This window comes from Chiloscyllium plagiosum, chromosome 5, assembly GCF_004010195.1.
Source record: "Chiloscyllium plagiosum isolate BGI_BamShark_2017 chromosome 5, ASM401019v2, whole genome shotgun sequence".
Lineage (NCBI taxonomy): Eukaryota > Metazoa > Chordata > Chondrichthyes > Orectolobiformes > Hemiscylliidae > Chiloscyllium > Chiloscyllium plagiosum.
Genome location: NC_057714.1, coordinates 55,675,365 through 55,702,372, shown reverse-complemented (window position 1 = coordinate 55,702,372; position 27,008 = coordinate 55,675,365). Strand labels below are relative to the sequence as shown.

Here is a 27,008-nt window from a genome sequence, read left to right as displayed (position 1 = left end):
TTCACCTTTGCTTCTCCTACATTACTGTTACAGTTAGCATGTTCTGCTGCTCTTTGCACCATCCTTTTGTTTTATCCAACATTAACCAGTGGTTATATAAGCAATTGCAGGTTAAAAAAACTGAGATTGCTTCTAAGTTTTAAATAAACTTGAAGCTTTAGTGTTAATAAAAGCTGATTTTTCCATTAATTGATAGGCTTTTCAAGCATGGGACTAACATTTAATGAAACCGACACATTAAGTAAAAGCAGCATTTCTAAATCCACACACCTTGTAAAAATTGGGCAGAATGGAAGTTAAAAACCAGCTGCCCACTTGCCATTCTTTTTCCATTACATAGTGAGTTGAAAGCAAGACAGCTGAAATATCCCATTGACTCAGGCAGAAGCTTCATGAACTTGAACTAATTTGGTCCTTACTGTGAAAATAAAGGATGACAATAATGTCTTGATCCAGAGACTCAGGTTAATGATGTAGGGATATGAGTTTGAGTTGCACTACAGCAAATATTGAAATTTAAATTCAATGAATAAATCTGAAATTTTAAAGAAAGCTATTCTAATGGTGACCATGAAGCCATTGTCAACTTTCCTAAAAACTTTGCTGGTTCACAAATGTCCTTTAAGGAAGAAAAATCTGTTACCCTCACCTGATCTGGCCTACATATGATTTATGTAGTGACTGACTCTCAACTGTCCCCTCAAATGGCCGAACAAGTCACTCAGATGTATCTAACCACTACCCAGAATCGACCAAGGCACCAGAAATGACGACACAGGTACAGCTCTTTGGGATTTATCTAAATCCTCTTCCTTCATATCTAGGGGTTTTGTGCTGAAATTGGGAGAGCTGCCCCCCAGGTTAATCATGCAGTAGATTAGTATAATCATTTTCAGGGAATCACAACTTACTGACAAAGTCCCAGACATCATCCCTGAGAATCCCTGACCCATCAACCTTTGATAGCCATTGAGTCCTGACCCTGTGAAATCACTTGGCATCAAATCAAGCATTGGCAAGGAAATCTGCTGATTTCCTCCCACTGACTCTCTGCCCCACTTAATTGATGAATCAGTGCTCCTCTATGTTGAACTTGGAGGATGCACTAATGCTGCTAATGCCACAGAATGTACTCTAGATGAGGATCTTAAATGGTCATCACCATGAATGGTTTGGAAAGACTTTGAACAGATGCAGCAACTCAAGACTGAGCATCCATGAGGTGCTATGAGCCATCAATAACATAATTGGATTTGACCAAAACCTGTAAACTCATTGCCTGGCACATCCCCTCTCTACCATTACCACCAAACAGGAGATCAAACCTAGCTCAATGAGGAGTGAAGGAGAGAATGCCAAAAAGAAGAACCAAGCATACCCAAAAAATTGTGCTGTCAATCTGGCAAATCTATTACAAGGGATTACTTGCAGAACAAACAGCATGTGCAGCATGCAATAGACAGAGCTAAAGGATACCACAACCAATGGATTGGATCTAAGCTCTGCAGTATTGCTGCATCCAATCATACATAGTGGTGGACAATTCCTCAAGTCAATGGAAGAGGAACCTCCACAAATGTACACAGTATCAATGATGGAGGAGCCAAGTAAAATCACACAGCACTAGGTTATACTCCAACAGGTTTATTTGGAAGCACTAGCTTTTAGAGCACTTCTCCTTCATCAGGTGGTTGTGGAGTAAAAGATTGTACGACACAGAATTTATAGCAAAAGTTTACAGTGTGGTGCAAATTATATATTGAAAAAGACCTGGATTGTTTGTTTAGTCTCTCATCTTTTTGAATGACCATGTTGGTTTCAGTTCTTTCACATGTAAATCCCAGAACTTTTTTTTAAAAGTTACATTCTCAAGTGAACTTAAAACAATAGGTGCCATATCAGCCCAGAATAATGCGTTGAAGGTGTAAGCTGCCCTGTGTGAGCCTGTCTGGCCCCAATGTTCAGACTGATTCTATTCCTAAAAAAGAGACTTACAGAAACTTACGTGGATTCATGCAGGTTTTTAGCAAAATAACATGTAATTCTGCATGTACAAATCCACCCCATAATCGTGTGTGTGTGTCTGTGCACGTGGGTATATGTCTGAGGGGGTTGTGTGAGAAGGAGTGTGTGCTCTCACAGACATTCATATCCCCCCCATACATACACACACACCCCTTTTTAAATGCCTTTTTTAAAAATTGAATCAGTTTGCTATAAATTCTGTGTCTTATGATCTTATACTCCACAATGTCCTAATAAAGGGGCAGTGCTCCAAAAGCTAGTGTTTCCAAATAAACCTGTTGGACGATAACCTGGTGTTGGATGATTTTTAACTTTGTACACCGCAGTCCAACACCAGTACCTCCCCAAATCTTGAAATTCAATGGCATTGACATCACTGTATCCCCCACTGTCAACATACTGGGGTTTCCAAAAGACCAAAAACTGAACTGCACCAACCACCTAAATTCTGTGGCTGCACGTGCAGGTCAGAGGCTGAGAATTCTGTGGTTAATAACTCACCTCCTGATTCTCCAAGTTTGTCTATCTTCAACTAGGCACAAATCAGAAGTAAAATTGAAAACACTTCACTTGTCAGGATGAGTGCAGTTCCAATGTCAGTCAAGAAGCTTATTACCATTCAGGACAAAGAAACCTGCTTCATTGACACCTCCTTAATGCCTTTAATATTTGCGACCTTCAGCACAATGCAATGTGATAGCTGGGGGATCATCTATAAGATGCATTGTGACAATTCCCCAAGGTTTCTTTGACAGTAACTCCCAAATGTGTGATCTTTACCATCTAGATGTTCAACAGCAGCATATGAATGGGTACACCACCAATGGCAAATGACCCTCAAAACCATGCCCTATCCTATTGGAGAATCACCATCATTCATTCTTTGTTTTTGGTCAAGATTCTAGACCTGTATCCTTCATTGGGTGTGGGTTTACATACGCACCACAGACAGCAGTATTTCAAGAAGGCAGCTCAATTTCTCCAGGACAGTTTGGGATGAGCAATGCATTCTGAGCCTATTCAGCTACACCCACATCCCATCAGTTAATTTAAGAAAATAAAAATAATTCTCCAGAGCTATTTTATTGACCAAGTGAGTTGACTATCTGCTATGGATACTTGCTTATCCATCACTGCGCTTGAAACGTGGTGGTGATCTATCTTCTTAAAGTCTTTGTGGTATAGATCCATACAAGATATTGCCATGGAGGGAGTTCTAGTGTTTTGATGGGTGGCATTGAAGGAGTATTGATATAGTTCCAAGTCAGAATGATATGTGAATTTGAGAGAAACATTCAGCATTTCCAGGTGCCTGTTGCCCTTATTCTTCATGGAAGTAAAAATTTCAGAAAAAACTGTTCAAGAACAAAAATGCTAGACATGTTGTAGTTGAAATTTAATATAAAGCATTTTGAAAGGGATCGTGAGGAAAAGCAATACTCGGTACAAACATTAAGAGTATGCAGCAACAGATACTGAGTGTACAGCCACAAATGCTTCAAGGTGCCAAGATAATTATATTAAGGCTGTTGAAAAACGAACAGATAGTATGAATTTTTACATAGAGGTATTAATCGTTAGCTTATCTGTTATGTTCTCGTCAGCACAAAGCTCTTCAGATATGATATAAAAGCCTTATGATATGCCTCACGTTTTAGCAATGTACAGAGATGAGTGACTTTAATTATGTGGAGAGACCAGAGAAGTTGTTTGTTCTCCCTAGAACAAGGAAGATTTAGGGGAGAGTTTTATGATGAGTTTGATAGAATAAATATAGAGAAGCTATTTTCACTGCAATAGTTAGTAGCATTTCAGGTAAATGATAAAATAATCAGGAGACTGATAAGGAAACAGTGAGCTGTTAGTATCTTAAATGCCTCCCTTGAAATGGGGCTGGATACAGTTTCAATAGACTTGGAAAAGCTAGAAGAGTGAGCAAAGAAGTGGCAGATGGTGTATCGTTTGGCAAAGTGTGAGGGTATGCACTTTGGTTGGAAGAACAAAGGTGGAGACTATTTTCTGAATCGGAAAAGACTTTAGAAATCTGAAGCACAAAGGGACTTCAGAATTCTCTTCAGGTTAACATGCAAAATCAGTTGGCAGTTGGAAAGGCAAATGCAATGTTAGCATTCATTTTGAGAGGGCTAGAATACAAGAGCAGGGGTATATTACTGAGGGTGTATTGCTCTGTGGTCACACCGCATTTGCAATATTCTGCACAATTTTGGCCCCATATCTAAGGAAGGATGTGCTGGCCTTGGAGGGGGTCCAGAAGAATAATCCTGGGAATAAAGGGGTTGTTATATGAGGAGCGGCTGAAGACTGAGTCTGTACACGATGGAGTTCAGAAGAATGAAGGAGGATCTCATTGAAAATTACAGAATACTGAGAGGCCTGGATAGGTAGATGTGGAGAAGATTATTCCACGAGTAGGAGAGACTCGCACCTGAGGAAGCAGCCTCAATGTGAAGGGACAATTCTTTAGAATTGAGATGAGGAGGAATTTCTTCAGCCAGAGAGTGAACATGTGGAACTCATTGCTGCTGAAAGCTGTGCAAGGCAAGTCATTGAGTGTCTTTAAGACAGAGGTAGAGAGGTGCTTGATTATTCAGGGAATCGAAAGTTATGAGGATAAGACAGGAAAATTAGGTTGAGGAATATATCAGCCTTGATCAAATTGCAGAGCAGACTTGATGGGCCAAATGCCTAATTCTATTCCTATATCTTATTGAATCAAGTTTTGAAAGGGAATACAATTATTGAACTATGGGGAAAGAGAGGAGTTGAACCAGGTTTCCTGTCCTTTTAAAGAAGGTCATAAATCACATGACACTAGGTTATAGGCCAATGGCTTTATTTGAAATACCAGATTTTGGAGCAGTGCTCCTTCATCAGGCACTAGCAGCGCTCTGAAAGCTAGTGTTTTCAAATAAAGCCATTGGCCTATACCTGGTGTCATGTGATTTTTGATCGTGTTGAATCCAGACCCACACCGATACTTCCACATCCTTTTAAAAAGCCAGCAATGAGGCCAAATGGCTTCCTCCAAAATTGTATGATGCAGTTTAAAAAAAAGATGGGGGAGAGCAGGGAAATGGAATTAGTGCCTGCATGGTAGGTCTGATACTGGGCTTTAATTTCTATAATTCCGAGTGCATAATGGACAAAATTTTGATCAATTATCCCAAACGTATCTTGGCTTAAGTGATGATCTAAAAGCAAATGATGTACCAAAGCAAGCTCTGCAATGTATAATGTGCAGTGGCAGAATACTGCAATCTAACCAATGTGTAAAGAAGTATCTTGTTGGACTGTGGATATATAGCAGTATAGCTATAGCTCAGGTTTTGTTTCGTAAATAGATGTTGAAACACATTAGGTAAACTACTTGGGTATTAAACACAGAAAATATGTTTAATGATCTCAAGCTAAAAAAAACTAGTGGTTTTACCCACAGGCTTCCCATTAACCAATGTGTTTGTTTCTCAGTATGTGACACACTATGGTCAAGGCCACAGTTAATGCAAAACATTGCTTGAAAGCTACTAGTTTTCGTATTTGCATCAATTTGCTAGTGTGAGTTTTGTTGATGACTAACCACAGCAAGCATTAAAAAAAATCCACATGGATACACATGACAAGCAATTTGTAAAGCTAAAGTGAGTTCTGCTGAATAAATAAATGGTGAAAGGTATGAATTAACAGAGAAAAATACTTACATTAAAGAATGCATCATACTATCAGCACAGAAAAATAATTAATGTTTTTTATGTTATGTTTATTATTTATACTTTGGCCTTTTTTAAATCAAAAGTTCAGAATTTTGCTAAAATGATATAATTCCAATGCTGTTTTGCCTTCCTGCATGACAATGTCCTAATGATGGAGGTATCTAAACTCAACAGGCAACGGAAGCCTTACTGCTGAATTGCCCTATTAAACTTAAGATTTTATTTTTAGTAATTCCTGTGCCTTATTTCTTTCCATTCTGAATTTGAGTTTTTGAGTTTAAGGAAATGTTGTCTCTCTCTATGAAGAGAAAATCTACACACTGTTTGGCAGAAACTCAAATGGATTTCTTGGAAGACTGACACACAGAAATTCTATTTCAGTGGTTTTCTCAGAAGTTTGTTTATTGCTGATTAGCACAACAGTGACTTTTTAAGCGAGTTAGGTATCCAGCTGAGAAAAACAAAATGTTATTCGACTGTCTTTAAAGTACTCTTTATTACTGATTTACTAAAAGCTGCATGATATAAAGTAGAAAGATTGTCCATCAATGTTTTTGATTAGTTGTATGCAGTATATATATGCATTTGTATTATGGTATAGATTTATATAGAATCTGCATATTTTTAATGCCAATAAAATTGATATTCCTTGTATCCATCAAAAATTAAGAAAGTTCAACAACATCATTGCTTTATTTGTCTGTAAGTTGTTCTCATCAAGTTGATATTACCGTCTGAAATATGCCTAATGGCGTAAAGTTTTAAACTGCCAAACAAATGCCACAAGTCAACATCCATGAAATTTCATGACAGCAATGTTCATGATTGCCTGTCAAAATGGAAAATATTTTCAGATTTTTATTCCAGTAATGAGTTAAGTTCTTCAAAGTATAGATGTTTTCTGCTAAGAATTATGAAAGTAATAGCTGAGAAATTCTAATCCAAATTCTGACATTTGGTCTTAATATCCTGACTTTAACAGTCTGACTCAAGACCCTGATCCTTCAGAAAGGTCCCTGACTTGAGACATTAATTCAGTTTCTCTCTCCATAGTTACTGCCTGATCTGCTGCATATTTTTGTTTTTATTTCAGGGTCACAGCATCCATCGTATTTTGCTTTCTCATCAATGAAATAGGGGTTGAGTTGCAAACTCTGGGTATTCTTTGGAATATACATGATACATGGCAATTTTTATTAATGGACATCCCTGTTTATTCTCAGATTTTTCAGTTCAATGTATTTCCATTAAATATGGACACACTTATCAGGTAGAGGTATACACCGAGATCCTTCTAGAAATAACATTTTATCCAGAGCTCAGCAATCCACGTGGGGAAGGGAAGTAATTGTATTATCTTTCTGATGTGTTCTCCCACTGGTCTATGCTTATGAACATATTGTTCTTAGAGTAATGTGAGAGGCAGTGTTCTGTGTGATCCACAGACTGCAGAGATTCAGAGAGGATCTGTTAGTGCACCTGTCTGGCTACTTAAATGAGTTGAAATGAGTCAAAAACACTAGATTTTATTGAATTTGAGCCATATTTGGTTTAATTCAGACAATTTTAAACTTCTTCTGTTCTTTAAAGAAAATGATTTTTTTATTACACAAAAAGGTGTTATATTTTACATGGAGCATCCAAAGTTTATTTTGTACATTGATTGTTAGGTTCACAAAAGAGTCTTCTTATAGACTTAGGTTATTTTTTGCTTGACATTTTATTTCTGCTGGCGTTTTACCTCAGCCCTATTTATTTTAAGGGATTCGAGGAACTTTGCAGGACAAGGAACTTTTGCATACAGTGAATGCAATTTTGAAGTTTCTATTCCTCAATATATCTTCTCCTGCTGAACACTCTCTGCTCATTCCTGAAGAAGGGCATGTGCCCGAAACGTCGAATCTTCTGTTCCCTAGATGCTGCCTGACCTGCTGTGCTGTTCCAGCAATAAAGTTTCAGCTTTGATCTCCAGAGTCTGCAGACCTCACTTTCTCCTCAATATAGAATACCCTTGGGTATTAGGACACTGTGCTCACATTAATATGATCTCACTATTTTGGTGGCTCTGATTTTCATGTTGTCAGCTATATCATCTAAGATTGTGTAATTAAATATATTTCGTGAATCTGGAAAAGTTTTGATGACTTTTGATAAAACAATTTAGTTTCAAACAGAGCATTAAATACACAGCTAGCTTTCATATTAATAATATTGCTTTCCTTCAAATTTCAAAAGAAAATGAACAAAACTACCAAACACTATAACATGCAAAGAAAGAAATAATGGCTGCATCTTACTATACAATTAATAGCATATTAGCAAAGTAATTGGTTCAGAGGATTGTCCAGTGAATTTGGGGAATTAAGAGGCGCTCCTGTTTTGCTAATTTCCAGAACTTGTTGAGGAATTTATGTTGCTTCACTGTTTGCATCTTGGTCTTAGCCGCTTCATTATTTAATGGTTTTGCACATTAATTGTGGATTAAGGTTGGAACAGAAAGTAACTTTTCAATGTTACTTTCAATGAACATCCAGGCAACTCTAGGGAGATAAAAAACGAATTTAAAGTGTCTAATTTCAGTTCTGTATGCAGTAAATTGTTGTAACTTGTGTCTATTACTCCTGCAACTGTAGGGCCACACTAACCCACTATGCATTAGTAATGCCTGGGACATCACTGTGGAGGAACCAGTGTTGGACTAGGGTGGGCAAAGTTTATAAATCACACAACACCAGGTTATAGTCCAACAGGTTTACTTGGAAGCACTGGCTTTTGGAACACAGCTCCTTCATCAGGTGGTGCGGACTTCAGGATATGCAATAATGCAAAGTGGCCGAGCAGAGGCTGATAGCCAAGTTTGGTACCCACGAGGATGGCGGTCAAGAGTGTGGTGCTGGAAAAGCACGGCAGGTTAGGCAGCATCTGAGGAGCAGTTGAGTTGATGTTTTGGGCAAGAGCCCTTCATCGAGAAACTAGGATTCCTGATGAAGGGTTCTTGCCTGAAATGTCGATTCTCTTTCTCCTCAGATGCTGCCTGACCTGCTGCTCTTTTCCAGCATGACTTTCTCGACTCCGATCTGCAGTTCTCACTTTCATCCATGAGGATGGCCTCAACCGGGACCTTGGGTTCATGTCACACTACTGGTGACCTCACTACATTATATACTCTTTCATTCTCACATACACAGACACACGCGCGCACACATACACAGACACTCTTACATACTCGCACACTCTCGCAGACACTCTCTCATACACATGTTCTCCCTCATACACACACACATTCACTCCCCCATACTCTCACTCTCTCACAGGCTTACACTCCATTACACCCACATACACACTTTACCAAGCGTTCAGACATGCAAACACATACTCTCACATGCACTCACATTCACATGCACACACTCTCTCTTTGCAGAATTATCTTTGCAGATACGTTCTAATGCACGCAGTCAATACATGTAATATTTTGTAAATAGAAACCAGTCTGATTGGGTTACAGCCAGACTCTGACCTCACACCTTTAATGCATTGTCTGAGCTGAGATGTTACGTTTTGATATAAAATCTTACATTATCTCAAGAAGGTGACTTAAAAGAAGCTCTAGGATTTACATATTAATGAACCGAAACATTCTAAAAGATGAAAGACTTAACAACAATCCAGGTTTGTTCAATATATCATTTCAGTTGCGTGACACTGTAATCTTTTGTTATAAATTCTGTGTCTATGATCTTATTCTCCACAACCACCTGATGAAGGAGCAGTGCTCCGAAAGCTAGTGCTTCCAGATAAACCTGTTGGACTATAACCTGGTGTTGTGTGATTTTTAACTATGGGACATTACGCCAGTGATGTTACAGTGAGCTGTGTGCATCAAGGAATTGGAGCAAGAATATGAATGTTGTTCTACTGTTTTAAAAGAATTCAAGTCATAGGATCATGATTTGTTTATTACTTGACTTCATATACTTATCCACACCATTCTTGATCCATCACTGCTTTCCTGTCACTCACTTTTGCCTCACTGTTCTCAAGAGTGAGTAAGCAAGCTGGCTTGTGGAAGATTGATAGTGGGAGGATGGGGGGGAGGGGGCTGCGAGGGGAATGTGTAAGATGGGGAGGTGAATGCCAGGAAAGGAGCAGCCAGTGAGATAACAAGGGCGCTGGTGAACAGCATACCAGAGGGAAGAACAGGGACCACTGAATGTAACAATGAGTATAGTAATGGGGGGAATTCAGTGTAAGTGAGAGTGCTGGGCACAAAGGATGCTGGGTAGAGTTGTAGGCAGAAAAATGTGGCATGAGTTCTTGTGCATCAATGGGTCCACACATGCGCATATCAATGAGTTGGCAGTGGCTTCCAACTCAAGATGCGCATCGATGCCATTGTTGATGCTGACCCCCTCTGCCAATGCTTTGGCAGATAATTCTGTGATTATTGTTAAAGAATTTACTAATATCTCATTTCTCATTTTTGGAACTTTTCTTATCTTGATTACTCTTTTTTTTAAACCTTATTTCAGATTAAATTCATCCATTCTAATTAGTATTCCTCTGTCATTTCTTTGGTTTCTTTGTCAATCCTTAATCTCCTCAGTTAAGAAAAGAGATGGTGGGTTCCACCCTTTACTGAATTGCCAGCTACTCGGTTGCTCTCACCACTTCATTAACATACTGGCATCATCAGTGGATATGTTACAGATTGTTTGGAATGAAGGGGAAAGTCAAGCCAGCAGAGTATGCCTCAAAAGTCATCACTACAGTATGGTCTGATCCATTGAGATCAACATGAGCTGGGCTGTTTTTTTTCCCATTGGATCTAAGGGATGGATTGGCCTTTTTTTGTGTTAGAAAGTTGCTCCCACTGGGAGCTGAACAGAGTTTTGCATTTTACTTTGGGTGAAGCCATAGATGGAATAGAGACAGGTTTTGAACATTCCTGGCAGCCATCATTGAGGATGCTGCTTGTCCTAAAGAAGAGAAATTGTGCCTGTGCCTGGAACTGCATGACAGTGTTCTGATATGCTCTGGAGAGCCGAGGGCTATCATGAAGAAAAAGAGGAAAGTCGTCTAACACTAAGTCTATTGCAAGCCGCCTCTTTGTTCAGCATCATCTCTCAATTACTGAAGGTATAGCTGACTATCAGCGGATCGCACCAGGTAGCAGACCTACCATTCTGTGCTAATGATATCCCAATTAGTAGTGATCCTGAAGTACAGTTCAATATTGGTGAAGAGGACCTCTGTCATCTATATCATACACCTGTCTGCAGTGTCTGGGGATTGCCACAGAGCTCTGTGACCATCTGTCCATGGAGACCATATAGTCTCCTCGACCACCACCCCTCCCAGATCTTGCTGTGTCTACCTTAAGATCCTGTGCCTCCTTCTCCTTTATGCCCCTTGTCCCTCTCAACAATCTTCTTGACACCCAATATTCTGCTTCTTCTGTATAGAATATAGTTCCACACCTCCAGTGGCTTCAGTCTCTGCAGGTGCAGCAACCAATACCTATTGCGGGCATCCTTATGCCCAGATGGAGTCCAAACAGTGGAACATATTGTTCTGATGCCCATAAAATGCTAGGAGATGCTAAGAGGATGAGGAGCCCTTGAAGTGGTAAGGTTATTAATCCTGGCACTGCCCTTGACTTATGATGGAGTTTTAACTGCAAAGGGAGGAAGCCTTTTAAACGTCCAAGGCTATTCATCTCTCCTTTAAAATTCTGCCCACCTCTCATAACCTTCCTCTTCTCTATGTAACTAGTCTGAAATCCAGGAATTGCTGAACTCCAACCACCTCTCAAAAAAAAACAACCTGCCAGGAATAATGAGCCCAGAATAATTGACCTTGGCTCATTAACTGGAGGAGGTCTTTACCAAAGCCTGGTCCCTCCCCTGTCCTTGGAAACAGATTCAGCTGAAAGCAGAGAGCTCCAGTCGTGCAATGCCACAGCCAGTTTTTGTTTTTGATCCCAACGTAGTTCCCCTCCTGAGATGGAGCTGGGAAAATCCAGTGTCTGTCTTCTCAATGATATAATCCTAATTCAACAGTTTATATATAAACCTCAGCATTTACCAAGCATTCTAACAGCAAAGCTGAATCGAAGGGAATAGTTACACTTACCTGCTTTCAGGAAAGTTGGTGAGATGTGCTAAACCACAACAAAAGAAAACCGAATGTAGCATCAAATAAATCTGCATGAGTCTGCTTCCAAATCATTTTATTTTCATTCTCTTTATTTATTTCTTGTTCACTTATCATTGTAAGTTTTGGTTCTACAAACATAGAAACACAATAGGAATCTCAAGTGTTAGAATTACTGGGGAGCAGTAGAAAGACGGAGTGAATTATAAATAAATTTTTAAAAACCTCCCTGACGACAACTTTCTGTCGAAAGGTACAGTGGTTTTCCCCTCAGAAGCCCACCCACTCAGTTGGTACAAAATCGACAGGGAGCTCATCCATCTTATCTAAACATTTTGCGAACACAAGACCTGTGATTCATACTCTCATTCATCTCATGGGGAACCCAGTGAAAACACTGAGTTACTGACCCAGCAGGCTTATTCACCTCATGAGTTGTCTTTTTCTGCCCATCAGTGAAGTTACTCACAGGCTGTAAGTCATGTAATGTACCAAATTATTAATAATCTTTAGATGTAATTGTACTATTACAGGTCTGTAGCTGAAGCCACTGAAGTTGATCTCAACATGCGTGTGGGTCTGCATACAGGGAGAGTACTGTGTGGGGTCTTGGGTCTCCGCAAGTGGCAATATGATGTGTGGTCCAATGATGTTACATTGGCAAATGTAATGGAAGCTGGTGGTCTCCCCGGGTAAGTGACATTTTTACTTCAGCTTTATGTAGAAAGATTATAAATCACTTCTAGGTAAGTACTAGCTGGCAGATGAATGCCAAGACAATTTAGGTAAATATTCAATTTGATTCAAGCTCCTAAACACTTTTGTATTGCTTAATAAATATAGTTTGCAATTAATGTCAGGATTTACATTCAGTTTCAAATCAACGGCTGTGAAATTTCAGTTGCGCCTTTCCTGCCATCCCATTCAGATGTTTTCATTATTTTGTTTTTCTTTTTTTCTCCCTATATTAATATTTGCTCCCATTTCCTTTTGATTGTCTTAGTAGAAAATTGAAATGAGAATACATGAACTACTGTGGGGAAGGCTTTCCTCTAAGCTTGAAATTATAAACATGCTTCTGAAAGGCTGAATCAGGACTTCTGAAAATGTTATGTAATGAACATATTTTTCCACTCCACTTTTCTGGGTGTTTGGTGCAAGTCTCAGTGGTTGATAAATACTCCTCCGGTTTGAACCAAGCAATGATTAGGTTTCAATGGACCTCTTTGAAACATACTTTGTGGTTTGATTTTTAGTACTACCTTGCATAAAATGTTGCATAAATATTCCAGAAGTCTTTCTCAAGCTGCCTTGTGGAACCACAAAACCAGAAGGAATGTAATGTGTTATTTGCCATTTAAGACCCATTTCCCAGCCAGCTGATTTGTTTTTCGTAGTGTAGGGGAAAGTAAGTTTCAGATGGGATGCCCAGCAGGTTAATCTGTTTGGACTGTAGGCCCTGATTACAAAAAAAGCCCTTCTGTCTTCTAAGATCTGCCTCAGACGCTATCTCCCCACTTTAATGAGTGTATCCTGACCTCTGCCTCTCATACCAGCTCCTCGTCAGCCTTGCCTCCTGGCCATCCTGAGATTCTACCTGTCCTTCACTTCCTGGTTATTTCAGAAGTCTCAGCATTGGCCATCACTCCAGGATGAGGAAGCTGCCACCCAGACAGACTTCATGGCAGTTTTTGGGGTTGGAAGTTCCTCACCAGATGGGGGTAGAAGGCTCAATTTGATCCACTAGCAATTGGCTGCAGGGAATACCTCTCATTTTTTGCCATGCAGGGGCAATAAAACTCACCACTCACGAAATCTTACCTTTGATGTTTTTCAAGAATGAAGGAATTCAATTCTTTGAATTCATTTCATCGTTCAGTTTGATTATGTTTAATCATGAGTCAGTTCCATTTAACTGCCTTGGTTTAATATTACTTGATAGCCTTTACTAATAAAAACTGATTGATGTCGGAAATTTCATTTTTTCCATGCAATATGTTTTAACAGAGAGTTCTAGATCCCCAATATCCTTTTGTATGAAGAAATATTTTCTCATTTTGAAATATCTTACCTCAAGTTTCACACTTGTATCACTTTTTCTGAATTGGCTGAACAGAGGAAATTTCTCTATATCAGATTCCATTGTTGTTTTAAAGTTAGACTTCGCCTCAACTTTCTGAATGCAAGGGATTGCGAGCCAGATGTGTGCATGGGAGTGGGATGAGTGGTGGCGAGGCTGAGAGGATGGGTGGAAGTGGGACCTGAACCCAGTGCTCCTGGCTCAGAGGTAGGGGCACTACTACAAGAATCGTAAGTCCCAAGTTTTTTTGAGTGCTGGAATATGGGCGGGTGAGTGGTGGATTGCAAAATGGGTTAGGTAGGAGGGGGAACGTTGGTGGCCAGGCGAAGTGCCAAAGAGAGGCTATCATCCAGAGGGCTATTATAGGTTGGGAGGTTGCTCTGTGGTGCACCCACTGAATTACCTAACACCCCTTTTCCATCATTCTTATCTGGTAAGCAGTTGGGTTTTAAAAAAAATCCTTCTAATTCCTGTAGAATCCAGCAGGTCAGACAGCACCTTTGGAGAGAGAAACGGAATTAACTTTTCAAGTCCAATGTGATCAGTCAAAGAATTTTCCTCTTAGACCAATCTCCCACTCAATTTCAGATTCATGTCGCAAGACTGCTTCCTATTATGTTGGCTTTTATTGTTTGCCAATAACCTGTTATGCAGAATCTTATCGAAGATTATGGAAACAACATCCATAGACGCTATCTACTACAGCCTCAAAAATCCAGGAAGGCATGTCTGAACCTTCACAAATCCATGCTGACTTTTTCAACAGCTCATTCTTGACCAAGAACCCTGTAACTCTATTCCTTGTCATAGATTCCAAAAATATCACTGAAGTTAATAATAATCTGATGAAGCTATTGTTATTGATGTATTTGTTGCAATAGCTTCTGCTTAGATATTTGTGCCACTATGTCCTCTCCTTGCCCTCTAAGGGGCTAATTGATTTACACTGGTAGAGGAAAGCCTCAAGTGAGTTTTAGTGAAAAAAAGAATCTTGTTTTAAACAAGGTGAAGTTTATTGTGTGATAGCAATCAGGTACAATAACTTTAGTAACATAAACATTGCTACAAACACCATGAGGAGACCAAAGATATCAATCTTCACTCTACAAGGTCCTACGCTGTTAGAAGCAATTACAAACTCCTGAGCTCCTAAACTCAAAACGCTCTGCTCAGTCCCTGTTTAGATAAGGTCACCAATTTATTGTCATTTGCAGCTTTTATATGTACCGTAGTAGACAGGCAGGAGTCTGGAAGAACACAACAAGCCAGGCTGCATTAGGAGGTGGAGAAGTTGACATTTCAGGTGTAACCCTTCTTCAGCACTCAGGGTGGATGTATGGTTAGCTGTATATAAAAGGGTTGGTGGGGGCAGGGTTGTGAAGTGGGGATAGGTGAAAACAGGTAAAGTGTATGCTTTGGTTGGTCAATGGGAGGCATGAATCCGGTAGGTGGCTGGGAGGAATGGAAGGGAGGGGAGTCGGGGATGGGAAGATAGGTTATTTTGAAATCGGGAAACTCAATATTGAGTCGTCCAAGCTATAGGCAATCCAGGCAGATGAGGCATTGTTCCTCCAATTTGCGGTTTGCTTCATGGTGGCAATGGAGGAGGCCAAGGGTGCGCATGTCGGAGAGGGAGGGGGCAGGGGAAATAAAATGAGTGGTGACTGGGAGGTCACGTCAGCCTTTACGGGCCTGGCTGAGATGCTCAGTGAGCTGTTCCCTCAGTTCACATTTGGTCACCCTGATGTAGAGAAGACCACATCAGGAGCACCAAATGTAGTAAGCTAGGTTGGAAGAGAGGCAGGTGAACCTCTGTCGCACCTGGAAGGACCGTCTGGGATCTGGATGGAGGTGAGGGGGGTGGTGGGTGGTGGTGGTGTACTGGCTAGTTTTGTACCATGACAAAATTAAGCAGGTGTTGGCATTTTCCACAAGCTGAGATTCTGCTTTCTGACTGATCATGCCCAATCATGCTGTTTTGTTTGGGACAGTCTGCAATGGGGTGCTGCACCTAGAAGTAGCACTGAAGCACAATCATGGTTGACAAAGTTTTCAGCACGGAGGCTGATTCATCCTGTCTCAGGACCAATGATAGACCCACCTCTTGTGCCATCTTGGTGCAGCCAGACTAGAAATAAGGTCCTAATTGAATTAGGTCATCACAAAATCACAACACATGGGTGAACTTTGACCTATGAGTATCTACGATTAATGCTATAATTTGTTACCTCTAAGAATTAGTTTAATATGAAAAGACATTCAGTGAACTCTCAACCCATTGCTGGATCCAGTGCTTCTCAGAATTTTGTTTTATTAGTTCAGGAAATATGGCTTTGCAGTCTGGACCAGCATTTATTGCCATCTGTCATTTTCCTTGAGAGGGTGCTCGAGAGCTGCTGCCTTGAACCATATTAGATTGAACTATATGTGAATAGGTAGACTGTGCCGTTAGGAAGGGATTTTGACCCAATGACACTGAAGGAATGGTGATATATTTCCAAATGTTGACTTGCAGGTGACGTTTTTCCCATCTATCTGTTCCCCTTGTCGTTCTAGATGGAAGTGGTCATGGGGTTGGAAGGTGCAGACTGAGGAACCTTGATGAATTTCATCAGTATGTCTTATAGGTGGTACACATGGCAGATACTGGGCATCATTGAAGGTAGGAATGGATGATTATGGCTGGAAATGGTGCCAATCAAGCAGACTGGTCTGACCTAGATGGTGTCAAACTTCTTGAATGTTGGGGCTGCACCCATCCAGGCAAGTGGTGAGTATTCCATCTCACTCTTGACTTGTGCCTTTGCAGATGGTGGACAGGCTTGTGCGACACGGGTAGATTCCCAACCTCTGACCTGCTCTTGTAACTACAGCTTTTATATGGCTAACGTGGTTCAGTTTTCAGTCGATGGTAACCCCTTGGAAGTTGATAATAGGGGGATTCAGGGATGGTAATACCATTGAAGTCAAGGGCTGATGGTTAGATTCGATTTTTTAGTCATTGCCAAGAACTCGTGTGTTGTGAATCTTACTTGCCCCTTTTCAACCCAAGCCTGGATATTTGCTGCATTTGGACATGGTGTTTTAGTATCTGAGGTGTCATGAATGGTGCTGAACATTGTGTAAACATCAGTGAGCATCCCCACTTCTGACCTTATGATAGAGGGAAGGTTATTGATGAAGCAGCTGATAATGGTTGGACTGAGGACACTACAGTGGTAAAGCCTACCAACTTGCAATATTTTCAAAATATTGACCTCTTGCTGCATTAGTGAGTGCACTGGTTTGGACAAACTTTCAAACTCCATATGACTCCTAATTCATTAACTCAATGCTTCAGCGGTTTTAATAAAGCATTCACGACTCCTCAGATACTTCAAAGACAACAAGATCTGGACAATATCCAGGCTTGGGCTGACAATTTTGCACTACATAAATGCCAGGCAATGACCATCTCCAACAAAAGATAATCTAACCATGGCTCCTTGACATTCAATGGCATTATCATCACTCCATACACCATTATCGATATCCTGGGAATTACCATTGACTGAAACTGAATTGGACTGGCCATGTAAATACGATGATTACAGAGCAGGTCAAAGCTCACCTTCTGTATACTAAAACTTGTCCAACATCACAAAGGTGCTAGTCAAGAGTGTGATGAAATACTCACCACTTGCTTGGATGAGTGTAACACCAACACTCAGCACGTTCGACGCCATCCAAGACAAAGCAGCCTGCTTGATTGCTACCATATCCACAAGCACTCACACTCATCCTGATGTTCAAGAGCAGTGTTGTGTACCATGTACAAAATGTACTGAAGAAATTCACCAAGGCTTCACAGACAGCACCTTCCAAACTCATGATGAGTACCATCTAGAAAGACAAGGGCAGCAGATCCATGGGAACACCACCAGCTGCAAGGTCTCCTCTAAGCCACTTGCCGGTCTAGCTTGGAAATATTCTGCCATTACTACAGTGTTGTTGGGTAAAAATCCTGGAATTACCTGCCGAATGGTATTGTGGGTTTAATTAAAGCACATGGACTGCAGCAGTTGAAGACAGGTCACCACCACCTGCTCAAAGGCAACTAGGGAAAAGTGATAAATCACCCAGGCAATGGTACCCGTCTTCCACAAATGAATAAAAAGAAAACCCATAAGTTTGGATGGTTTGCATTTGAATGTGTTGTGGATGGTGCAATATTTTATTTTCTAAGGTACTGTGTACATAGGATATGATAAAGTAAAATGATGCAATATAAAACAGTAATAAGACGTAAGAAGAAAACCACTTGCCCCCATCAAGTCTGCTCCAGCATCCATGAGATCTTGGCTGATTTTTTTAATTCTGAGCTCTACTTTCCTGCCTTTTCCCACAGCACTTGGTTCATTTACTGATTAAAAAAAAATCTGTCTATTTCAGCCTTGAATACACTTAAATGCCGAGCTTCAACAGCTATCTGGGTTAAAGAATTCCACAGATTCACTACCCTCTGAGAAAGGAAATTCTTCCTCATCTCTGTCTTAACTAGGCAACTCGTTACTTTGCAATGATGCTGTCTTCTCCGATACTCTCCCGCACGTGAAAACAATCTCTCAGCATCCACCTTGTGAAGCTCCCTAAGAATCATATGTCTTCCCATAGTATAACATTTTTGTTTCATTCATGATAGATGTAACTACAAGACAAAGGAGTGACACATTACCATTTTCTGGCAAAACAAAATGTCCTGGAATATATTGTAGTTGAGTGTGCCACATTATTTGTTGTTTTAAAATCTGACCTTTGATCATGTGTTCACTCCCACCTGCAATTCTCTATTTGCCCACCTCGACTGCCACCTTTTACAGTGTTGTGTGTGCATGGATGTGTCCACGTGTGCATGTTGTGAGTACAAGCATGTGTGTTGGAGAGATGGGGAAGAATTTTATGTGTAGTATCTTAGCAACATCTACTAAACAAAGAATAAAGTAAATACCAGGAATGATTGAACTACTTTTTAAGAGTCACAACTTCAGATGTCCCTCATTCTATCGAGCTCCCTTAATGGCATAGCTGACAGATACAGTTAGTTCTGCTATAATGCGCGCTTCTTCAATGCGAATTGACTACAGCTCAATTGAAGAATTCAGACCATTATTTGTAGAATGTGAACTTTTCACACCTGTATTGGCTATAATGTGATTCTGGTCTAATTGGTTTAAATGATGCTACTATTATACGATTTTCTTATAACGCGGGATCTCACGGGAACGAACTATCACGTAATATCAGAACAGACTGTAAATATAAAATTAACCTGCATGAGGATAAGAAGTTCAGTGAGTTAGTAATAGTTGGTACTCATGGAATATTATGCCAGTTCTAATTGCTCACTTCCAAATACATTTGTATCTATTGAGGACAGACCAAATGGAGAGTGACATAAAAGAGAATGTAATGGAAGGAAACAATATTGTAACTTCCTATAACTGGCCCAGCTACATATTTTCACCTGTGCTACAGACTTAATTTCCATTTTGCTTATGACCTCCTTCATTAAATTATCAATCGTTCAAGAATAAAATGCTACTGTCACTCGTAGTGCCAAGCCAGGCGAGGTGTCAGCTATCAGTTAATGGGTACAAGATAAGATGGCTGATGACAGTAAATGTCAAGGAAGGAAGACCATGTCAATGAGAGATTGGTCAAGGATAACAAGAGTCAGTCATTCCCTTTCCACTTGTGACAATATACTTCTCAAAATGAATGTATGTTTGGAATGTTTTTTAAAATTTGAATGTATGATCTCAAAATAGTGTAACAATTTTTTGACAAATTAGTAAATTGTACTCACAAGCTCAGTTATTCACCATTTTGATAAACAGGTACCCCATGCTATATTTTAAAAATCCATCTTTGCTTCATGTCTTGTGTGTCTGCAATGCTGATGATGCTTTCTACAATACTTTGCTAGTTTTGACGTCCAGTTACTCATAGCTTTCAGGAAAAGAAGCAAAACCTAAACAGGATTCAGCATTTTTAAATGGCATTGTTGCCATTATTTTGTAATTGTTCAGGTTAAACACCAATAGGCTCTGTAAATCTCTAATTACTTGACAGCAATAATTAGGGGCCTTCATAACTCCCAGGTGAAGACACCTTGCTTGTTTATGCTAATAATAGTGATTGGCTGCAATATTACCTTTGTTTAATGTCTTCACTTTGGTTTTAGAAAGGTTCATATAACAAAGACCACCTTGGAGTGCCTGAATGGAGATTATGAAGTTGAAGCGGGATATGGGTACGAGAGAAACAGTTTCCTTAAAAAGCATAACATTGAAACCTTCTTCATCGTGCCCTCTCATCGAAGGAAAGTGAGTCAAAAAATGATCTATGGATCCACAGTTAAGATTTAAGCCTGCAAAATATAACATTGAAATGTCAATATGCGACTGAGATTCTAGTCGCAGAATTCTGTTGAATAATTAATAAATTAGCATTTTAGTCGTGTTTTCAAACCACAGAAGATGATATTCAATTTCTGCCCAAAATGGTCACGAGGCCAGAGAAGTGATCTTTGTCCTTTTCCTGTTGGTGTGAGCACGAGGCTTAAACTGCGTTGAGACTTGTTCCCATCGCTATGATGTGAACAAACTGCAATCACCAAGTTGGTGGCGTGTGGCTATTTACCAATGGTGAAAGAGCAGGAAAGCTGGATGGATGTGGGATTGTGGATAGTGGAGGATAAACTCAGTGCATGTGTGTGTGCATGTGTTACATGGATGTCGTGTTGAACAGGATGTCAGCAGTCTAAATTCTTGTACATCCTCAGAAGCAGCAAACCTACTCCTGTCAGAACCATCCAAACAAAACTGTTTCTTGGACTGATTTTTGCGTAACCACTAGTTTTCACTTTAAAGTTTCTTTAAAACATGAAACTTCATTCTATTCAACCTGGTTAAGATGAATATAACTGGAAACTTTAAATTCCAGTTGTGCAATTATTGTGTATCACTTTGAAAAATTAGATTTACTTCAGACTAGGAAAGGACGTAGAAGTCTGCTCAGTGATAGCAAGTGCTAGAACTTAAATTAATTCAGAATACAAGGGTTGACTATACTAACTGCAAAAACATATCTTCCATGGAGTTTGGCTGTAAATTCCAGATATGATTTGAAATAGTTTGATGAGATTTATTGCCAGTTGTGTTTATCATTTCTTATGACCATAAGAACATAAGACATCGGAGTAGGGGTAGGCCATTCAGCCTATCAAGTCTATACTGCCATTCACTGAGAGCATGGGTGATCTGATCAGCTTCTATTTCATTTTCCTGCATTTTCTCCATAATTCTCGACTCTCTTACTGATTAAAATCAATCCATCACAGTCTTGAATATACTTAATGACCCAACCTTGACAGCCCTCTTGTGGTAAAAATTTCCACAAATTTACTTTACTCTTGAGAGAAGAAATTCCTCCTCATCTTGGTCTTAAATGTGTGATCACTTACTCTAAAACTGGGCTCTCCCACAGGAGAACAACTTCTCCTCCCCTACCCTGTCAATTCCCCTCGGAATCATTTTTTACATATACTCAGAAATAAAAGCTGGTCATAACGTTTTTCTCAAGAGAGCATAAATTAATGTGTGCATTAAGTCCACTGCACACATGATTAATTAATCATCAATCTTAATTTCCTGCCTAATATTAATTAATGTCATGAGACCATTTCTGAAAGTATATTTTTGTTTGCTACCTGCTTGTTAACTTATAATTAGCATGGACCAAATAACTTACTTTAGGATGTAATTTGTTTCAATATTGGGCTAATTTCTCCCATTTAAAATTTCACACTTAAATACAAAGTAAACTGAAAAAATATTCACCAGTGAGCAGAGTAAAACTGTTGCTTGAAGGATCCTCTTTGCTGAACTCGGCAGTATGAGTTTGTTTATGATGGAAAATCTATAGGAAGAAGCTATAGCAACAGAATTAGCTGACAACCAAAGCCTGGGAGGTTTGGGGCAAGAGAACATGTCATGCACTCGACTTCAGAAGGGATTGACACCTAGAGGATTTCTCACTGACCAGGATTAAAGCTCAGATTTATCCTGATTCTGAAACAAAACATGCAGCCACTGAGCAATTTGAATAGCAATTTCAGGAGCAGTCATGTGCATCCAGCCACACAATACCCAGAGTTCAATTCACCACACCACCACTAAGCTTACAAGATTCCTACCTCTACTATAATGCGACATAAAGTATTATTGTGTCTAATGAGAACTGATTGAATAGTTTAGGCCTATACTCACTAGAGTTTAGAAGGTGGAGAGAAGATCTCATTGAGCCTTACCAGATGTCAAATAGGATTGACAAAGAAGTAGATTGAAGGTTTCAAGTCATGGGGCTATTGAGAATGAGTAGTCATAGTTTTGGGCTAAGGAAAATCGAAAATTTAAAACAGGAGGAATTGCTTTTGTTAAAGGGTAGTGAAACGGTGGAATTCACTATCCTGAGTACAGTAGATGTTGGGATATCAAGAAATTTAAGGACATGATAGGCAGACTTTTCATTAGTGACAGTTTAAAGGATTAAACAGAGCAGGCAGGAAAGTAGAATTGTGGCCGAGATTAGATCAGGTATTGAATAGTGGAGCAGGCTTGAGGGACTATTCCCGCTAGTTCTGATGTTTTGGTGTTCTTATGTTCTAATAGTATTATCATGCTGCATGAGTTGGAGTGCTTGCAATCAACTGCCTAAGCACAATGCTCTGGAGTTTCCTTCCTAGATCTTGTCACTTATATCCTCCTTTCAGAAACTAATTTTAAAACATATCTTTTTGACCAAGATTTTCATCACCTGTCCTTAATGCCCTATGTGGCTCTGTGTAAATGTTTCTTCATAACTGTGATGTGAAATGTCTAGGGATGTTGAACTATTTACATAAAAGATATTGATCCAAATTTACTAGTCATATAGCATCCCCTACTCAATAAACTAAGAACAAAATAATTTGCTGAAGTGCTTCTTGTAACTGGAATACTGTAGTCATGGTTTACCAGTGATGGAGGGAGTGAAGGTTAAGATGACACATGAGATACCAATCAAATAGCTTACCTGTCCTGAATGGACTTGAGCTTTTTGAATGTAGTTGTGGTTGCATTAATTGAGGACAGTGAATCAGAGTCCTGACTTCTGCCTTCTGGATGGTGGACAGGTTTAAAGAAGTAAGGTTAAGTGATTTACAACAGAGCTTCTAAACGTTTACCTATTCTTATTGCCAAAATATTTTTATGGCTTGTTTATTTAAGCTTCTGGTCAGTGGTAATCCCCAGTTGAAAATGTGGGATTCAGTGATGGCGAAAGTTACTCACCAGTTATCAGCTGAGGCCTGAATGCTGTCCAGGTCTGTTGCATGCAGACTTATGCTCTTCACTTTATGAGGAGTTGTGAATGGAGCTAAATACAGTACAATCATTAGCAAATATCCCTACTTCTTATGATCTTTGGCAACAGATATACAAAATTATTAACTATCATGTGCACGTCCTCTTATTAAATGTAACAGAGGAGTAGATATCAAACTAAATAAGTTGAAGCCATGTGGTTCTTTGTTACTGTTGTTAAATGTTGCTATGTTATCCTTCATAAACCCACAGGCAGATGATAATAGTTAATTTGTTCTAAAGAATTTCATAAAGACTGATTAAAGCTATTCCCCTTTACCATGCTGACGTTGTATCCTGTTTTGATGATGTCACATCGGGAGTATTGTTTTCTGGAATACAAGAGAGGCACTTTGGAGGAGTGTTGTTAGACAGATACAAGAACGACTTCTGTATATTTGGGATGAATTATTTAGGAACAGTGTTTATAAGATTATCTATATCTGTAAAGAAGAGGATGATCATTGGGAACTGACTGAAGATATTTATTATAATTCAGAAGAATTTGGATGCAGAAATGATTTGCTGTGTGCAGGATTCTCAGACTAAAAAGACAGTCAACAGTAATAGTTGCAAAAGAATTTAGAAAATATGGAAAATGTTTTTGTTTTCCTGTAAGAAGGTGATAGAATTTTGGAATATGTAGGATTACTTATCAACAATCCATTTTGTTCCTCTTGGAGTCAAGACATGCAGTCACAGTAGTTTCTTTGGATAGGTAAAAACATTGGTCAATGTATTGTAATCTTCCAAATGTTCTGTGAATTTAATGTTTCTGGAATTAGTTGCATTGCTCTCCAAAAATTTTCCCAAGAGAAATTCATCCATTCCTTCTTAAATTCTGTTATTTTAAAACTATCATATTATCATATTATAGTCCAACGATTCCTAACAGCGCCCCTTGGACTTGGTTTCTATCATCTGCTCATAGTCAGTACAGATATTTTTATCATTGTTCCGATATGTGAACCTCTTGCATTTTCTTCACACTAAAACAGCCTGGGCCTCACCTTTAACTTTCAACAAACAAGCTACCAATGTATTTTGTTAGCTAGTATTCAAAGAAATTCATGTGACCCATTCAACCTTCTCTTTTACCCTCAACTACACAAAGTCCCAAAACACAATCTTATAAATTTTGTATTTGCAAAAGCATCTGTTAATCACACAGAGGTCAAAGGTTCACTATTTTACTATTAATGTGCCATATTGGAGTTTATTTGCATTTGATGATGAAGGGGTTGAAGTTGAACCCTTCTTTGCTCTGCATCAAAACTAGAGTCAGTTTTCTTGATCAGTTATGAATCACTTTCTTTATGGGGAGGTTTTCATGTGCCTGCATTCAATCCTACTTATTGTTAGGGCACAATAAACATTACAACGTCGGACCAATTGAATTGTACATGTATAAAATTATCATTATATTAACTGAGCAAGTGAACTTTCCCTTGGAAATGTCAATGGATGAAGATACCTCAGATTAATCTTAGTAATAATTTTAAGATTTTCAGAAGTTTTGACGTATGTGAAATTATGTCACATAAACAGAAGATGCAATGTGTAATTTAGTCTATGAATGATTGTTATCTTTTCTCTGCTGTTCTACCTCCTAGTGAGCAGATCTGTTTGGTTTATACTTTATTGTGTAAAGCCAGTGTTCTTAATCATTTTAGGTTTGAAACTTGCATAAAATATTTATAGAAATTGTGTAACATGATACAAGTAATTTTGTATAAAAGATATTTGTGCCTACATTATACAGGGAGTAAATCACACCTAGAAATTGTTTTTTATCCCAATGGGAGATGTCACAGTGCACCAAACCTTTTAGTGGAAATGAGAGGGGAATTCAATAAGAAAAGACTCAGATTTTCATCTGTTGACCCATGTGCTGCAATATCACAGAAAAAAGCATTTCAATGTTCACTGAGAAGTAGCAGCAGGAGTTATTTAGGAAAGGATATTTAAATTACAAAGAAGGCTGGAAATTGAATATTTTCAGATCATCCATTTTATCATTGAACACTCAAGTCAAAAATGGTATTGGTTAGTCATGTGGCAGAACTCCTTGGCATGGTGGCTCAGTGGTTAGCACTGCTGCCTCACAGCACCAGGGTCCTGGGTTCGTTTCCTGTCTGTGTGGAGTTTGCACATTCTCCCTGTGTCTGCGTGGGTTTCCTCCGGGTGCTCCGGTTTCCTCCCACCAATCAGGTGAATTGGTCATGCTAAATTGCCCACAGTGTTAGTCAGGGGTAAATATAGGGTAGGGGAATGGGTTTGGGTGGGTTTCTCTTCGGAGTGGCGGTGTGGACTTGTTGGGCCAAAGGGCCTGTTTCTACACTGTAGAGAATCTAATCTAATTGGGCGGCACGGTGGTGCAGTGGTTAGCACTGTTGCCTCACAGCGCCAGAGACCCGGGTTCAATTCCCGCCTCAGGCGACAAACTGTGTGGAGTTTGCACGTTCTCCCCGTGTCTGCGTGGGTTTCCTCCGGGTGCTCCGGTTTCCTCCCACAGTCACAAAGATGTGCAGGTCAGGTGAATTGGCCATGCTAAATTGCCCGTAGTGTTAGGTAAGGGGTAAATGTAGGGGTATGGGTGGGTTGCGCTTCGGCGGGTCGGTGTGGACTTGTTGGGCCGAAGGGCCTGTTTCCACACTGTAATGTAATGTAATGTAAATGTAAAATATATCAACAATGTATTTTCAACATGCATGTGAACAGCAATCCCTCCAGCATCAATTTGACGTTTCCCTTCTCATTTCAAATACTGACTAACTTAATGGGCTCTTTTAGTGGGTCTGCCAATTTGATGTCAATTAGTATTGGCTTGTGGATAGTTATGTGCTTTGGGCTTTTACTTACTACAAAACGGTTGAGACAGCTCAAGTTATACAACAAAATGCATAGAGTTACCACATAGAACCAGGCCATTTGATTCAATTAGTCATTGCTCATGCTTAGCAAATAGATCTAATCACATTCACTAACCCTGTTCTCATAATCCTTTAATCCCCTCTCCTATATCCATCTGTGCAATTTAATACTAGAGGCTGATAGTTTGTGTCTAAGTATTAACCCTGGATGCAAATGCGACAGTCTCACAATTCTTTGTGTGAAGAGTTTTTTTCTGATCCCTTGTAAGTCTTATAAATCTTATATTTAGTTGTGTTCATTCTATAGCTCCATATTTTTGACTCAACAAATAAAAGGTATTTTATCTATTGATGCCTTCCTTACATAATTTTAAATAATTGTACTATATTGACCAGTAATCTATTTTGTTACAGTTAAAACCCCTCTAAGTTTTTTGTGTGGATTTTGATAGCATGTAGCATCATAATAAATCAGTATGTTCCCTTATCAAGTTTAAATATCATTCCCTGTGGAAGTATGTTCTGTAATTTGCACATGGCTTTAGCTGCGTTATTAGTAAGAACTAATCTAGTTGATCATTAGCACTTGTTTTTTTAATTGTCGGCCGCTTGCAATAAAAAATAGAATTCGATTTGTATTCTTTTCAGAGCCGTAAGAACCTGAAGTGTTAATTTTAATGTTGTGTGCATCTGTGCGCTCAAA

General features: G+C 39.3%; 1 protein-coding gene across 3 annotated transcripts in view; it reads left to right on the top strand.

Moving 5' to 3' along the window:
* The window catches only part of LOC122549912 (adenylate cyclase type 1-like), a 290,966-nt gene that overhangs the window by 175,306 nt on the left and 88,652 nt on the right, over positions 1-27,008 (top strand). For all 3 annotated transcript variants that reach the window (XM_043690132.1, XM_043690133.1, XM_043690134.1), the window contains 2 exons: positions 12,443-12,601; positions 20,213-20,354. In XM_043690132.1, the coding sequence (XP_043546067.1) occupies positions 12,443-12,601; positions 20,213-20,354 (301 nt within the window). The remainder of the gene's footprint in view (positions 1-12,442; positions 12,602-20,212; positions 20,355-27,008) is intronic.